We start from the raw sequence: 18,420 nt of genomic DNA on the forward strand, positions 1-18,420 counted from the left end.
AAGGAACTCTCTGGGCACCACTTATTCACTGATATTGAAGTCACTCGAGCCACAGTCCTCTTTTTAGAAGGCAACCTTCCCTTCCCTCCCATTTCACCGTTTAGGCTTTCCAGTAGAGCTGATAGCGGACAATGTGCCCTACTTCATGGCGAAGGTGTTCATGGGTGCGTGTGCCACCTTTGGCATTAAGCACCGCAAGACAAACATGCATCTCCCACAGGCCAACCCAACAGAGTGAATTGATCAGAACCTCAAGCCCTTGGTCACAGAATTTGCTAGGAAATGCAAGGATTGGGATGTCTGTCTTAACGAGATAGGCTTCTCCGTGCAGTTCGCGCGCAGCTTCTGCCACTGCCGGGCCTGAATCGCCTGTGTTGTCGCTCTCTGTGTTGTTACTTTCCGTATCGTCCTCATCACTGTCATTAGGAAACACTTTGGCAACAGAGGCAATAATGGCGAAAAGTCGAGCCTCGTAGCCAACATCTTTTCGCAGTCGCAGCAACACTGCCGAACAACTTCTTCGCATTCCAAATGCCACACACCGTAGTCAACGGTGAATCCCTGTCGCGTACCAGTGCAGACTTCTTCGTACCACGTTCAATAGCACAAACGATGTCTAATTTTTCTTCTATGCTGACCACCCGACGTTTTTTTTATCTGAGCTTCAGCATGACGCGAGTCCTAGCTTGCACAACACCACAACGCTCTCTGGCACGGCACCAAAATTATGTTGATGTGGCTTTACAAGCAAACACACAGGGTGCTTGGAGGATGTTGTTCTGATCTCTGAGGCTTGTTCCACTGGGCCGCCTGATGGGGATGACACAAAGCCATGATTGCGCGACAAAGAGTGGAAACAGTACGTGTTAACTGATACATATGCAATAAGCTGGTACGGTTTATGCGGAAACAAAACGCACTATGTTCAATGGCCGCCGAGTCAGGGATCTGACTTTACTACTTTTAAAATGAAACTACCATTTAAGTGGTTACGGTTTAACGAGGTTTTACTGTACTGAAATTTGACCTTTCATGCAAATACAGTTACCAATAGATTTTTCTTACAAGGGGCCGCAGAGTTTTTCGAATTATTGGGCAATCGAAGAAAGCAAATTTGAATGAGAAAACAATTTATTTTGATGAATTTGGGAGTCGGAGACAAATGACATGGTTTCATGCCACCTCGACAATGTCTTCACATTAGTGGTATGAACTAAGGGAAGGCGTGGCTTTGAAAATCAACTTCCTTATTTCTTCATGGATTTTGATGAAAATTGGCACAAATGTTTAGAATGTCTCCCCGATACTTCCATAAAAGTTTCTTCAGAGCAATACCTTGAGAACATTCTACTGAATTTTATTGAGCAGAATTTTTCTCCCTCAAACTTTCTGGAGGGCCTGGGGAGGTGAAAACATGCAATAGAAGGTTTGTTGCGTATTGACTGCATAGCTAAATGCGTCCTGAAGGTCGTGACAGTCTTGCTTTTCATTTTTTTGCAACAAAAAAAAAATTTTTTTTTTCAATAGATGAAGCGCCAATTGTGACGGCAGACTAGGAAGGAACAAAGACAGGACAAGGCACCTTGTCCTGTCCTTGTTCCTTCCGAGTGTGCCGTCACTATTGGCGCTTCATCTATTGAAAGCTATGTACCAACTAGCCCCACAAAGTGTTTTACTACAAATTCTCTTAGTGTTCTTTTTTGTTACGTTCACATCAAGCACACTTCCAAGGTAGACAAGTAGCCATATCATAAATTTATAAAAATTCAAGATAAGAAAGCAAGACTGCCACGACCTGCACTGTAGCCCAAGCAACGTGACAAAAAAGATGGAGTCAAAATATACTAAACGGTAACAAAGAAATCAGGTCCAGAAGCTGTGCAGAAAGGTTTACCTTTACCCATAAGGTAAAGGAAACGCTTTATTTAACAAACGTTAGTCCGATGTTAGAGTATGGCAGCTCTGCCTCGGACCCAGAGACAAACACAGCCATTAACCAACTGGCGAATACAAAAACGCGCCGCCCGATTCGTTACTGCCAACTATGATTTCACTCAGAGCTCATCATAAATACATGTTAACTTGGGATGGCCACTTCTCGAGAACTGACGGAAATATTTGCGACTTAAACTTTTCTTCAATATTTACACAGGCAAGACTGGTTTGTGCAGGGACACATACATAAAGAAGCCAAGCTACATATCACCTAGAACAGATCATCCGCTAAGGGTACAAGAGTACAAATGCCGTATCAACCTATATAAGCATTCCTTCTTTCCAAAAACTGTACATGATTGGAATAAACCGCTGTTCGAAATTGTTACAGCAACACAATCTGTGTTCGAAACTTTGTTGTCGAAACATTTATATCTTTAGTTCTAAAATGTGTTTGCTTCAGACAGAATAGGAGATTAACCTTTCATGTCCGCAGCTTTTTGCCTTACTCGCTGTTCTTTTTTTCCCCCATTACTTTACTATAATTATAGTTATTATTAATAATATCATTGCGTTGTATTATGTACTAAAGTGTATTTATATTGTACTTCACAATAACTTTAGGTGTAATGTTGTGTTAAGTACTGTGTTTTCAACATCAATATTTTGTTGTATTGTGTATTAGATGTATCCTTTTGTAACATCAATCATCTGTATTTCCATCATTTGTATATTCCTTCCCCCTACTCTAATGCCCAACATTGGGCGCTGTAGGTATGTAAGTAAATAAATAAATAAATAAAAAACAGTTTTGAGAAAAAAGCTCTTAAAGTTTCACCTTCGCTTCAGTTCTCTAAAAGGCCCCAAATTAGCAGTCTTTCGGTTGTTTTGCGTGATGTGGGGCTTCTTGTACGTGTGGTCTCTGGTCGGGTGTGCCTTCGTTCCCCACACCCCCTTTTCTTTTTGTATGGCGTTCTTTGCTGCTGCTCTACAAAGAGCATGGTGCGTGGGTTTCAAACCAAGTAAGGTGCAGAACTATGTGTGGACATGAATATAGTTCCAATGTTGTACCTGCAGGCTGCCTCATTGATAGCAGTCTCCAGTACAATCAGTGAGGCATTTTTTTTCTCTTTTGGTAGAATCGACCATGTTACTGAATGAAGGCTCCGAGTCTCAGCAGCCTTCCAAGTCATCTGCCCATGGCAATGGGCAGATGACTTGGAAGTGCTGAAAGGGTTAGCCATGTGTTCGAGGATTTCGCGCACAAATATTGATCGCAATGTCCACATCACCGATGCTCGATATGCTTAGCCGCTGGCCTGAGACATCTACAAATGTAGGGATTGGCCACGCTACCCCGATGTCTGCGTAGCACCGTTTTGACACATCGAGACTACGGCGAGTGGAGACATCCAGATTCGCAAGGTGTAATGAGCCAAGCAGACAATACGAGCGCCGGACCAATGATGAACCGCGCTGGAGTCTCGTGGCAGGCGCAGCCAATCGCTGACTCTGGCACGACCTTTTTTACTTTTCGTGTGCTTGTTTCTGTATGGAGGAGATAGCTTCAGTGGCAAATTTGAAGACGGAAAAATGCGCTTTCCAATGAGACTAAGATGGCGGCGCTCAGTTTCGCTGTATTGGAGAAATTGTGGCTTGAAAAACTGTTCTTTCTTGATTTCCACAAAATTTTTCGCCCCCTTGACTGATTAAAACAATTTTTAGAGCACTTCTACGTGGTTTACAGTGACCATATTCCGGAATCAGATAGAAAAAGAGTTATAGAAACTGAAAATGTTATTTTCAAAAAATCTACTGTTCGTCCATTTTTCGCGATGCGAAAGCCGCATCCCCCTTAAGCAATCGAGACCAGCCATGCTATTGCGAGCACTCCGCCCCCGCAGCTGATAGCATCGATCGCACTGGAACGACACTATCATGAAAAGCACCGGCAGCGGGGAGCTGCCTCTCGCTCCATCGAGTCACCGAAACTCAATATTACACGACCTCCAACACTAAATGCGCTGGAAGACAGCTAACAGGATGCCATGCCGCCTCGGCATTCCCATTCTTTGCACACGCGGCAGATTACCTCTAAAGCAGGGTGCACGGCTGCAAATGGGCTCAGCTGCGCTCACAGCCATGCAAAGCCACAGCCAAGACACGAACCAGAAAAAGTCCAACCCACGCATTGTGTTACTGCAAGCAAGCTTCCCTTCCTCTCTTTCCCTTTGCTCGTGCGGGAAGGTGGCACTCGTGAAGCCACACCATCTTTCTTGTCTCACCCTCGCACACTTTTTACTCGCACCTAAAGTACAAAGTGCATGAGCTGTGATAGGATCTTATCACACTTGGATTTTTACGGAAATATGATGTGGCTCCACTGCCACTGTAGCTCTTGTCTTGCCGTGGGCAATTTTAAAAGCACATTTGCAAGCAGATGCTTGTAATTTAATCATTTGACCATCGGCGTCCATGGAAGTTTCCATTTATTGTCTCGACATGCGTTTGCGGTGTAAGCGAAATTTCGTTATGTTGAAATTGCATACAAATACATTTTGTTATATTGAGGTTCTAAATACATGGTGTTCTATGCACAAGAGGCTATGAAAAGTTAAATGCTTCGTTATATCAAGAATTTTATTATATTGAAGTTCGTTATATTTAGGTTTAACTGTATTAAGGTTCTCTACATTGACGTTTAACTGCGTATCAGTTCAATGTGCCAATTTCTACTCTGTATGATTTTTATAACACTAGCTGCCTGCCCACAGGCACAGCCTGGAATAACGGAATAGCAATGAGCAACAAAAGACCATGCGCAATGCCAGGTGAGGAAATAAGGCTGAAAACCTTTTCAATGGCCTCCACCACTGGTTCGGGTAGGGGCCCACTGTTGCCAATGCAGGTCATACAGCCGTAGCCGACCACATGGAAACCTAGCTTCTCCAGGTAGGGGACAACACCCGACTCCTGCAGGTAGTAGGTGACCACCCCACTGCCTGGCGACAGGCTGGTCTTGATGTACGGTGCAACAATCAGGCCCCGCTCCACAGCTTTTTTCGCCAGAAGCCCTGCATGGGGGAAAAGAGAATATTACACATTTCATCATGTGGACCTGCTCCCCTTGACACTTTCCTGTCAGCGCTTATATCCGTCGATAACATATTGACACGTGTGCTTGTTTATCTTTATCGGAAGACTGCTCTTCACCGTCTAAACATTATCACTCAGCACGGGAGGCGCCCGCATGCATCAGAAGTTTCTCGAATGTTACTGATGGTTCTATCTGCTGTCTGTTGTCACCGAAGCTTGTGTTATCTGACTGCATGTGCGACGCGAATTGCGTAAAACTTTCTGGAAGACACGCGGGCATCAGCGATTACTCTGGAACTTTCTATGACTTGTATAAAAGGCGAAACGCTTGACCAGCAGATCAGATACTAATAATAATAATAATAAACTCTTTTATTATTTCTATACAACCTAATACATTTATCAGGCCTGCCAAAGCCACATTGGGCTCGACTTCAATGTCCCCAACCGTGTTAGCCACTATCGCTGTTCTTTGAGTGTAACTTTTTTTTGTGGGCACAAGTTCGCCCAATAATAGTCTGTTTCATCATTCACAGATTTGCCGCTGTATTATTCACCGTCACTACTATGTGACAACTGGTGAAGGTGCTAGTGTGCTCATGTACCAAACGCCCCCGCAACGCCATGAGCCAAGCCCAAGCCACGAAGACAACACCATCTCTAAGGACCAGCGAGCCAGCTGCAGGCTGCAAGATTTGCCCCTGGAGCATGGACTTTTGTCTGAGACCAGGAAGTGCACGGCCACGACAGCAGCTACAATGACAGCCCCAGTGTCACCAACACTGATCATGCTGCAGCAGCCCAGGTAGCCACCGACGTTCCGTGGTTCAACATTTGAGGACCCGGAAAGGTGGCTGGAGATGTATGAGAGGGTCGCTACATTTAACAGCTGGAACAGCAACAAGCTGCAACATATCTTTTTTGTGTTGGAAGACACCCCCAGGATTTGGTTCGAGAATTGAGAAGCCACCTTAATGATGTGGGACCTGTTCCGGAGCGGCTTCCCACAGACATTCACAAGCGTCGTATGCAAAGAGTGAGCCCAAGTTCTCCTAGAAACCCGAGTACAGCTGCCCAATGAGACCATCGCGATCTTCACGGTGAAGATGGCCCGTCTTTTCTTGCACGTCGACCCAGAAATGTCAGAAGAGAAAAAAGTTTGCCTCTTGACGAGGGGTGCCAAGCAAGAGCGCTTTGACGGATTGACACACAACCCACCCAAGACTGTTGCTGAGTTTATCTCCAAATTCACAACCATTGAGAAGATGCTTGATATGGGGACAAGGCAATACAACCGCTGAAAGTACACCAATGCTCAAGTGCTCAGCACCGACAACATGCAAGAGACCAACAGACCTGTCGTTCGTGCGGAACTGCAGAACCCACCCACCTGCCGGCCAGTGAAATGCACTGAGAAAGACAGACATTTGGCATGCCTCCAACCACTGCCCGCTCTGCTACCACTAAGGAGAAGCCGGCCATGTGTACCGCCGATGCCCATACCGTAACTTGGGACTGCGAGGCTTCGCTGTCAACACGCTGCGTCCACAGCTTGGGGAGCGCCCACGTGACATCGCCGACGACTGTCCCGTTCGCCATCACCAGGCTGCTACCTGTCACCGCAGCGCTGACCATACACTGGCCCAGTCCGGGGCTGGTCCGCAAGTCCATATACTGAAAACTAAAAGCAGCAACCAATGGAAGTCTGGTTGCTGTACATCGAAATGACAAAAATCCACCACCGCCGCCGACAACACTTCAAGATCTAGCTGGACGACGTACCAATGAGACGATACCATCCCAGTGAAGCCTGAAAGTCAAGAATACATCGCTGAAAGATGACCTGGCAGCGTGATGTTCCAGCTTCAGGTCAATACGATGCAGCCATGATTCAACGACAAGACCTAATTGGAACACAAGACAAAGAACCACCGACCTCGACATGCTTCTCGACGCCCATGCAGTCACTGCCTTAGTGGACACAGGAGCCAACTACTCCGTCATGAGTGGACCCATCGCCACCCAGTTGAAGAAAGTTAAGACTGAATGGGAAGGCCCTCAAATTCAGACCACTGGAGGACACCTCATAATGCCGACTGGAATCTGCATGGCAAGAATTACCATTTATGACTGGACTTACTCTGCCACCTTCGTTATCCTCGAACAGTGCTCACAAAACGTCGTTCTTGGCATGGACTTCCTGAACCAACACGGTGCAATCATCGACCTGAAGTCTAAGTCAATAACGCTATCGGAAGATCAAGCGATACCGCCAGAGAGCTCTCATAGTCACCACACCTTGAGTGTTCTCGAAGATCAAGTGAGCATCCCGCCTCGTTCCAGCATTATTTTCCTCGGCAGCGAAACACTCGCAGACATAGAAGGCGTCATTGAGGGTGACCAACGTCTATTGAAATTTGCATTGTGAGAGGGATGGCTCGACTCCTTGGAGGGAAAGCAAAAGTGATGCTTCAACCAGCAGTTCAAGCACATCAATGAGGGCAGGACGATTGCGTACACTGAAGAAATTGCGGAAACCAGCAATGTAATTATCCTCTCGGATTCTACCGCATCAACCCCGATGACCATAATTCCCGAACCAGACTGACATAAATCCAAGTCTCCCCATCATTAAGTACCAACAGCTCAGAAGTTTGCTCCAACAATACAAAGATTGCTTTTCAAAGTCATCGAGGATTCGACTAACACAAGTCACAAACATTGCATAATAACCGAAGAGCGCGCTCGACCTCTTTGCCAGAGCCCAGAACGTGAAGCTATTAAGGCAACAAGTCGAAGAAATGCTGCATGACGACATCATCCAGCTGTTGAGAAGTCCATGGGCATCTCCTGTAGTCTTGTTGAAGAAAAAGGACGTAACCCTACGTTTCTGCGTCGATTATCGTTGACTGAACAAGATCACGAAGGACGTATACCCCCTCCCACGGATAGATGACACATTGGATCGGCTCTGCAACGCTAAATACTTCTCATCGATGGACCTCAAGTCTGGCTACTGGCAAGTATAAGGTGACGAGAGAGATCGCGAAAAGATCGCCTTCATCACGCCAGATGGCTTCTATCAGTTCAAGGTTATGCCATTTGGACTATGCTCGGCGTCTGCAATATTCCAGCGTGTGATGGACATGGTTTTAGCAGGATTGAAGTGGCAGACCTGTCTTGTTTACTTGGATGGCGTCATCGTCTTCCCCAGAAATTTCTACAATCACCTTAAGCGGCTTGCGATAGTACTACAGGCCATCAAGTCATTAGGGCTCACTCTGAAGTCGGAAAAGTGCCGCTTCACTTATGATGAGCTACTGTTCCTGGGCCACATCATCAGCAAATCTGGAGTCCGCCCTGACCCACAGAAGACAGCCACTATCGCAAAGTTCCAGCAGCCCATCGACAAGAAGGCAGTGCGTAGATTTCTTAGCATGTGCGCCTACTACAGGCGCTTTGTCAAGAACTTTTCATGCATCGCTGAGCTGCTGACACATCTAACTAAATGTGATGTCGAGTTTGAAGGGAAACACCGCAGGCCAGGGGCGTAGCCAGGGGGGGGTCTCCCCCCCCCTCCGCCCGAAATTTTCTCGTGCTGTCATGCACCGCCGAACAAAACAACCCCCGGCGCCTGAAATCACTCTGGATTTTGTCTAGAATGTATTTTTCACGCTCAAAAAGACATATCGGTGCGAAGATTGTGAACTCGGGCTGGATTTTGTGGCAACGCCCATGCACCTGGAGTCACATAGCGCAAAGAGCCCCATCCGAGAACAAAGTTTCAAGGGCGTTCTGATGGCGAGCGGGCTCGTCGCGGCATCTCGCGGATGTTGCGGAATCTACGGAGAGCATGGATTTCGATTCCGAAACTTTACGGGTATAAAGATCATACAAACGTTTGATGCGAAAGGTGCATTGACATTTCCAAAGTCGTGCTTTAGATTTTCGATTCCGGATCTTTGTGGGTATAATGTTGTCATAAACATTTGACGCCAAAGGTGCATTGACTTTTCTAAAGTCGTACATCGAACCCTACAACGAGACAAGCCAAATCAAATCAACAGACTATCAGACAAGTTGACAAAGCACGCAGCGAGGTCCGATGAGACAAAGCGTTGTGATGGTTCATTTGTGCCGTCATGTCACAGAAAAGAATATCAACATTTTTTTCACCTGCGCCAAAGCATCCATGTCGAGACACTATATAAAACCAGCAAAGGCAACTACGTTATTTATTTTTTCTACTTTGACTTTTATTCACGAGGACACATTGAGCCTCTTCAGTTTTCTTGTTCTCACTAACCGCGAGCTGCCGGAGCCAGGCAGAAATCATGTGTTTTTCACGTGTTGTCCTGACAACCATGCGGCGCACTTCGGTGCGCGATCGTTTTTCTCTGGCCGAGTGGATTTTGGCCTCGCAGAGTTTTGGACGCTTTCTGGCTAGCCGACGAGAAAAAGAAGCAATGGTCACTCGCCGCCACCACTGCGGGGTCTCGACAGATTTCAACGCGTTCGCTTGAGGGCATCACCTTAATTAATTATTGGGTTTAACATGGCAAAACCACTTTCTGATTCTGAGGCACACCGTAATGGAGGACTCCGGAAACTTCGACCACCTGGGGTTCTTTAACGTGCACCTAAATCTAAGTACACGGGCGTTTTCGCATTTCGCCCCCATCGAAATGCGGCCGCCGTGGCAGGGATTCGACCCCGCGATCTCGTGCTCAGCTGCCCAACAGCATAGCCACTGAGCAACCACGGCGGGTGGCCTCACCTTCATTTCGATGTTATCGCAACCTCTCCAGACAGTCTTTTGTCTCGCCAGTGTAGGATAACGAGCAGCATGTATATGGTTTTCTGTGGACCAAGCGCCTCACGTTTTCTTCTATATCCCTTCGGTAGCCACATTAGGTGCCCAAAGCAGGCATTCGATTGTGCCCAACATGCTTTCCTTGGCATCTTTTTTTTTTAATTTCTGTGGACCCGCCCCACAAAAAGAAGAAAAAGATCTTGTTGTGGCGCAGCGAATCGTTGCATGGTGAAAGCTCGCTTTTGTTACTTCTTTTGCGGAAAGGAATGGGCCACGGCACTCTACAGTTGCCGGATATGCTTACTATATTATTACGATAGTAATGATATGGACACTCAAGCCGCATTCCTGTCGTCGCCATCATGTTCCGTATGAAGTCCAACGGCAATAACATCATCACCGCGCGCCACATCCTTTATGTGCGAGTGAAACCGTAGGGGGGGATGAGGTGAGCCGACGATGGTGGGTCAGTCCTGTGTGCGCAACGGAGAAAAGCGGGAAGGAAGTGCGCCACCCTCCATTGCCCGCAGTGCATCGGGGTGAGTGGAGGTAGGGGGGCTTAGGATTCTGTGATCTGTGAACCTCTGATTGCGCATAATGTTTATTTGCGATGTTTGACGCACTATACAAGGTGTTTCAGCGAACTTCATCCAGGTTAAAAATATGCCAATGCACTTTAAGACGACGCGACCAAATGCATGTTGCTCCCTTTTATATGCAGTGTGTCATGCTATTTTTTGTATTTTGTTTAATTAGATGCTTAGTCAAGATTAGTTAACCTATTTCTGAAGCGACGAAGCTAGGAAAGAATTCCACTTAGAAAGTTGCAGAGCGGTTTGCAAAATGTTCGAATAAACAGCTTCTGTCTTTTATCTATTAGGTATTAGTGTTTTTCAGCTTGCTGCGAGTACCCGCGAAATACAAAAAAAAATAAAACTCAACGTGACATACCCGCTTGCGCGTCGTGATTGCACTGCTCCCAAGCATTCTGCGCACAAATAGCCATAGGTGCACTGCCGCTTAAAAAGAGACAGGGCAGCGACGCAAGCGTTGGCTGTTCGATTTAAGCTAACAACCGTTATCGCTTGCGCTGCGAAAGCGACTGACGGACGTGGTGGTGGTGGTACGTGGTAGTTCCAGACAGCGATAAACAAACTATCGTGCATAGCCAGTTAGAGCGCGAGCGATTTCGTGATGCTTTTTTTCAACGAGGAAACAGCAGACATGATCCTTGCCCTAGTAGCTGCAAGCAGACAGAGACGGCAGGCTGCAAGAATATTTTAAAGCTGGCACCCGGGTACGCGACCGAGTCGGATGACAATATTCAACACCTACGAGTCGCTGAAACAAACCAGAAGCTTCACAAGAAAGAGGCAGAGATCTTCAGTCATAAATAATGAGGTTCACTCCAACGTGTTGTCTTTCATGGCGGCTAATCCACACGCTAGCACGCGCAGCGTGGCGCACAGCTCGGTGTGTCCAACTCAACTACCTGGAGGATTTTTAAAACAGCTCGACTGCACCCCTATTATCTGCAGTTGCATCAATGCCAGGAGTCAAGGGATCTCCGAAGAGACTCGACTTTGCGAATTGGATTTTGATTCAAAAGGAGCAGGATTCTGACTTTCTCATCAAGGTACTCTGGACTGACGAGGCGAGCTTTTCCCAGAATTGCCAAGTAAATATCCACAACGCACACTATTGGAGTGAGCAAAAACCCCACTGGCTAGTAATATCCCGCCACCAATATCAGTGGTCTTTTAACGTTTGGTGCAAAATATATGATAGCACCATCATTGGCCCAGTGTTTTTTAACAATCTGACCGGCAATAGGTATGTAAGTGAGTGCCTCAAAGGGCCGGTTGAAGAGTTCTGCTCCAACATGCCACTAACCCGGCTTGACGCTACGTGGTATCAGCGCGATGAGGTGCCAGCCCACACCTGCAGTCAAACACAAGCATGGCTTGATGTCACCCTTCCCAGGGCAATGGTAAGGGAGAAACGGGCTTGTCCTGTGGCCAGCAAGGTCACCTGACCTCAACCCTCTTGACATTTTCTTGTGGGGCTATATTAAGGATCACGTATACATGACGGCAATGACAACTCCAGAAGCCTTGCAGGAGAAGATAATTGAAGCCTGCCACAGCATTTCACCGACGGTGCTCAAGGCATCGACAGCAAGCTTTTTCAGAAGATCCCAGTGCTGTATCGCTGCAGAAGGTGACCTCTTCGAGCACTTGCTGGGAAAGCGCATGAAAAATAAATGTAAATGCAGTGAAAGATGGCATCTGACCATTTAAGATATGTTATTCTACCATTTTCAGCCTTCTGAAAACTGAGTTCTTTTTTTTAGTGATATTACATTTCCTTACAGCTATGCGAAGTGACAGACTTGTTGCTTCTGGGAGCACAACTGATAACCACTCCGTTTGCTTATCACTATAATTAACTGTCGCGAGGGGAGCACATCACTAGCGTAAATGGGACAGCCAACACCTACGCCGCCGCCGTCACCTTTTAAGCGTCAGCGCACCTACGGCTATTTGTGTGCAGAATTCTTGGGAGCAGTGCAATCACGACGTGCAAGTGGGCATGTCACGTGGTGTTTTGTATTTCGCGGGCATCATCAGTAAGCTGAAATACACTAATACTTAATGGATAGAAAGACAAACTGTTTACTGAGACGTTTTGCAAACCACTCTAAAACTTTCTAATTGGAATTTTTTTTCTAGCTTCATTACTTCAGAAGTCCGTTAATTATTCTGGACTAAAAATCTAACAACCCAAAAATACAAAAAATAGCGTGACACACTACATACAAAAGCAAGCAACATGCATTTAGTCGCGTCGCCTTAGAGTGCATCCGCATATTTTTAAACTCTGGCTAATGTTAACTGGGACACCCTGTATACAGCAATTTTTGCTTACATAAGTAGATTTATTGGAGACTTATACGTATATTTAGATATCTTATTACGAGGTTTAGTGGATACATGCAGTGAACTTTGTTTTAAGTGACACTTTTTTACCCTTTATCAAGCTCTATCTTCGCATTTGTGTATTTCATTCTATCTTCGCATTTCTAAGGTATATTTTGCAGAACTACTGCTTTTTATATTTGATCTCTGTTGCGACTATAATTTCGGTGCAATTACAATACACGACTGGTGACAGCTGCTCCTGCGCTATACAGTGAAATGAAGGACAGCGTCATTGAGATTTTTTCCTGGCCATTGCATATGTAGAAAAATGTAAACAAGGTTCTTCAATGGCAAAGTTTCATTAAAATATTTGTTCTCAGCTCGTTCATTTCACAGCCATTACATTTATCATATCAGCTGCATGCACTACTTTGCTGAGTTCGAACTGGTATAGTTCTAAAGTTCGTGTGATATATTCTTTACTTGTTAAATAGATAAAAAACGGGGAAGCACTGATATCAGTTAATGGCACAATTCTTGGAACATACGAATATATTCTTTAATGAAAAAATACATATTTTACTTGTCTCGACAGTGCGTAGCGTCCAGGAATTCCTTTGCAGCATCTTTCGCAACGGCAATGCAGTTATTATTCATGTATTTGATTACTCGACAAATTCTGTAAGGAGCAGGCCGAGCTCCCCAACGTGAGCCCTCCCCCTCCCCCCGAACGAAATTTCTGGCTACGCCACTGCCGTAGGCCAACACATTTCAAGAACTCAAACGACGCATAAAGTCGCCACTGGTACTAGGACACTTCGACGAGGGTGCCGATACAGAAATCCACACTGACGACAGTAGCCTAGGCCTCTGCTTCCTTGTCCAGAAGAAAGAGGGACTTGAACGGGTGATAGCTAACGCTAACTGCTCGTTGTCAAGAGCCAATGGAAATTATTCTACGACCAAAAAGGAATGCCTCGCCATCATTTGGGCTACAGCAAAATTCCACCCTTACCTATAAGGCAGGCCATTCAAAGTCGTCAGCGACAATCACGCGTTGTCTTGGCTAGCGAAATTCAAGGACTCTTCAGGACAACTGGTGCGGTGGAGCTTCAGACTGCAAGAATACAACATCACTGTGATCTAGAAGTCCGGACGAAAGCACTCTGATGCCAACTGCCTATCATGCGCCCCCAGTGACCCGCCGCCGTAAGACGACGAGGATTATTATGCCTTCCTTGGAATAAGCGCGGAAGACTTCACTGAGCAGCAATGAGCAGACCCTGAGCTAAAAGGTCTCGTCGAGTATTTGGAAGGAAACACTGACATGCCTAGGGCATTTAAGCGGCGATTGTCTTCGTTTTCCCTTCAAAACAACCTACTCATAAAGAAGAACTTCTCACCAGCCCATGCTAACTGCTTCCTTCTTGCCTCAGCACTGCGTCCAGAGGTACTGCATGACCTCCATGATTATTTGACTGCTGGGCACCTCAGGTATCACTGGCCAGGCCTGACTGCCGACGACGCTTGTTACGTCAAGACATGCCAAGACTGTCAGCGATGCAGGACACCATTGACAATGCCAGTGGAATTACTACAGCCGATTGAGCCTCCTTGCTGACCATTTCAGCAGATAGGGATGGATTTGTTGGGACCCTTTCCGACATCAACATCTCGAAATACGTGGATCATCGTGTCTACCGACTATACCTTACCTTCTTCGCCAAAACGAAAGCTCTGCCTAAGGTATAGATAGTGCTACTGAAGTTGCTAAATTCTTCATCGAGAACATTTTGCTGCGACGTGGTGCCCTGGAAGTCCTCATCACTGACAGAGGACATCACTGACAGCTGCCTTTAGAGCAGAGCTCACCTAAGTTGCAATACAGCCAGACAAGCCACAGGAGGACAACTGCCCACCACCCACAGACGAATGGTCTTACGGAGCACCTGAACAAGATCCTCGCCGACATGCTAGCGATTTATGGCAACGTCGAGCACAAGACGTTGGATGCGGTCCTGCCGTATGTAACCTTTGCTTATAACACGACAAAGCAAGAAACAACTCAAATGATGTCGGTCAAGCTGGTTTACGGAAGGAACTCAACGACGACTATCTACATCATGCTGCCGCATGTCACTGACGAAGAGAATCTCGGTGTCGCAGCCTATCTCCAAGACGCCAAAAAAGCCCGACAGCTCGCCCGCCTACGCATCAAGAATAAGCAGAGGATCGATAGCCGGCACTACAATCTTCGACAATACATGGAATATGAGCCGGGGAACCGTGTTTGGGTTTGGACCCCAATACGCTGACGAGGACTCGGCGAGAAACTAGTGCGACACAATTTTGGATCCTACTAGATCAACCCACACATTGGCGCGCTCGACTATCAGGTCGTGCTAAATGGCATTTTGTTATCACAGCGGTGCCACTCACAACCTGAAAAAGTCCATGTTGTGCGACTTAAGCCATTCTACCAGTGCTAACGAGCTTTGGGACTTTGCATAGGTGAACTATGGACTTTCTTTTTCTGGACTGTGTCTCTTTGGATTTTGTTTCTTTGTCATTTTATTACTTTTGTTTAATAAGTGTCCCTTTTTCTTTTTTCGCTCTCTTGTTATGTTTATAGCATTGAGACAGTGCTCTATGAGAGGGGGCATTGACATGTGTACTTGTTTATCTTTTTCAGGAGACCGTTTTTCACCGTCTAAATGTTATCGCTCAGTGCGAGGCATGCCCATATGTATCAGAAGTTTCTCGAATGTTACCAATAGTTCTATCTGCTGTCTGTTGTCACCAAAACATGTGTAATCTGATTGCATGTGCAACACGAATTGTGTAGAACTTTCTGGAAAACACGTGGACATCAGCAATTACTCTGGAACCTTCGATGACTCAAGCATAAAAGCCGACGCGCTTGACCAACAGATCAGCTTTCAACAATCGTCGACCAAGTAGCAGCTGTTGCTGTGCTTTGAGTGTGATTTGCTTTTGTGGGCACAAGTTCGCCCAATAAAAGTTAGTTTCATCACTAGCAGATCTGTCGCTCTATTATTCACAGTCACTGCTACACGACAATATTGTCAATGGTTTAAACTTCAAAATTTTGATGCACGCGGAGCCCTTCTGGACAGCTAACACCACCCAGCACCTAAAAGAACTATTTTTCTAGTTTCACTTTTGTTTATTTTTTTCACTGTGGGGGGTATTTTGAAAGTGCCTTTTTAGCCGTACGTGACGAGCACTCGTAGCTTCCGACATGGCATCGACGTCCCACACAGCTGCCCTTCAGAAGCTGCGAATTTCCACGGATTCAGATGAGTCTGAGTCAGAATTTTGTGATAGTGGTAGCAGCATAGACTCACAGGAGCACATTTCGCAAAACCCATTTTTGTAGCATTTACAGGGTGTCTACCAAGTTGACATTTCCGAATTCCCCAAGTTTTCCAGGTTTTCCCTGAATGCCTCTGCGAAATTCTCTGAGTGATGCAGAACTGTTTTATGTCAAGACGAGCTGAAACAATATTGGCCGATGCGCTCACTCTCTAGCAAGCATAAAAAAAAAACTACTTAATCCAATTTGAATACTAAGGAGAAGTGTTCATGTTATTCAAGAAGAGAATAGAAGGAAGGGGTTAGTAAAATGCACAGCAAATAAAATGTCTTCGAAAAAAATTGCAAATCGAGTCGGACATTCTCAAATACGAATAAAAAAGGAGATCCATACAAAAGCAAATATTTTCAAATATGAGCTATTTCTATCAACTGATAGTAAGCTCAGTGGTATGAGGTCTGAACTTTGTCACAATTGAGATCCATCCTCAACAGCTCGTAAGTCTACCGCAACTGTCCTGACATACTCTCAGCCCGCGCACGACGCCTCATTGTTGTGTTTCACTGCTTCAAAGAGTTTATTTCGGTTTGGATGAGGGACACTTGCATCTCGGCATCAGCCAACACTGTTTCTTGAGCTCAAGCTCCTTCAAAACGGCGGCAGCACGCTTCCTTTCCCGTTCATTGCTCAATGCGTAGGACTTTTCCGTTCTTGTAGTCCTTCCGTCACTCGTTCGCCCCACGGACCATTTGAAGCATTTTCTTGGTCAGTTGCACAGTCCACGTCTTAGTTTTCGAACTCCTTATGGGCCGCGAAAATGTCCGAAAAATCGGCCAGTTGGAAAAAAATAAATGCATGTCATTTACTGCCCTTAAGGGCTCAAGCCAACACAGGCACATTCGAAAACGCTCTGAAGGCCTGTCGGTACACGTATCAGGCATATCGGTGCTCATGCTGTGACAGGAAATACAGGGTGTACGCGTGTATAATTAAGGAATACACACTGTGTATTGTGGCAATAGCCCCTTCCCACGCTTGTTACGCTTCACTGCAATACTTTTGCGTATGCTTCAAGTAACATTCCTGTACGGAGGCGAAGCTGACTTTCGGAAACCGGCATCATTGCATCGCACCGTGCTTTCCAAGCTTCTAAGCCAATCGCGAGGACCGCAAAGGCCGATTCAGTGCCATTACTGAAAACAGCGAATTCTTTCAATAAAAAACACTGCACCCAACAACAAGAAGCTTCATAGCGAACGTCGAAGCAGCTAGGCCTAGCGTTGCCACAGCAGTGGCTACGGCTGCCAGCGGATCTGCGTGCAAGAGCGCCGGTTTCAGGCGGTGAGGTAATCAAAATGGCAGCAGTGGTGGCTTTTATTAATGCCGTTTCGGACCTGCGGTCATGGCAAAACGTCCGGAAAATCGGACAGCGAAGAGTTCTTGTGTACGAAATTTCAGACGTTCTGATACATTGACTCTATGGTGTACGTGGTGGTGGTGCCGCGAAGCTGTCCGAATTATTGGGACTCCGGAAAGTCGGTCGTTGACTGTACACTGGCAACTCCTCCAGCCAATGACAGGCCGTCAAAGACAATTCATTACGATTCCTGTCTTGCTCGAGCCAGCTTTACCGTGACTTTCGACCCTTTCAATAAAATTACAGCTAATTTTCCCTGGTAGAGGGACAAATTCCCTGAGTTTTCCCTGAGTTTTTCCACACTACTCAATATCCCTGAGAATTCCCAGTTTTCCCGGTTGGTAGACACCCTGATTTATTTTATTTTCTGAATAAAGTGAAATTAGGCAAGTTGTATAGGTTACAAGGCTCATTTGAAATCTAGTGACCACCACAAGAAAAGGTGTGAAAGCAATGACAAAGAAGCAACTTATCAAAAAATTTACGGGTTCATGTTGTGCTTTTTTTTAACTGGGACATTAGTTTGTATGCTAGTTTGTAGTTTGTACGCTTTCCATCCGCATACACATCACACCACACACACTTTGCGCCACCCGCATATTCCTTCCCCTCTCGCTGCCACACCCGTGCCACCTGGTCCTTCCCCTGGCAACCACAGTCAACCACGTGCGCGGCCTCCGAGAACAGTGCCTTGCCACGCCCCACTTGGAGCTCCTGGTCTACTTACACCTCCATTCTCTCCTTACAACCCTCCCACCCTCAAAACCGGAAGCAGTATGGGGAGAAGCTGTAGTTCATGATAGAGCACCAACTGGTCTGCTTGGGCAATAGTTCGACAATGTCCCATGGTAGGGTCACTCAAAACAGTCACTGTCGCCTAACCACTTAACTACACAATAAG

General features: G+C 46.1%; 1 protein-coding gene across 3 annotated transcripts in view; it reads right to left on the reverse strand.

The window, feature by feature from the left end:
• The window catches only part of LOC142583417 (cytoplasmic aconitate hydratase-like), a 244,026-nt gene that overhangs the window by 121,899 nt on the left and 103,707 nt on the right, over window positions 1-18,420 (reverse strand). For all 3 annotated transcript variants that reach the window (XM_075693876.1, XM_075693874.1, XM_075693875.1), the window contains one exon: window positions 4,789-5,009. In XM_075693876.1, coding sequence (XP_075549991.1) covers window positions 4,789-5,009 — 221 coding nt within the window. The remainder of the gene's footprint in view (window positions 1-4,788; window positions 5,010-18,420) is intronic.

The sequence above is a fragment of the Dermacentor variabilis genome, chromosome 5 (assembly GCF_050947875.1).
Source record: "Dermacentor variabilis isolate Ectoservices chromosome 5, ASM5094787v1, whole genome shotgun sequence".
NCBI lineage: Eukaryota > Metazoa > Arthropoda > Arachnida > Ixodida > Ixodidae > Dermacentor > Dermacentor variabilis.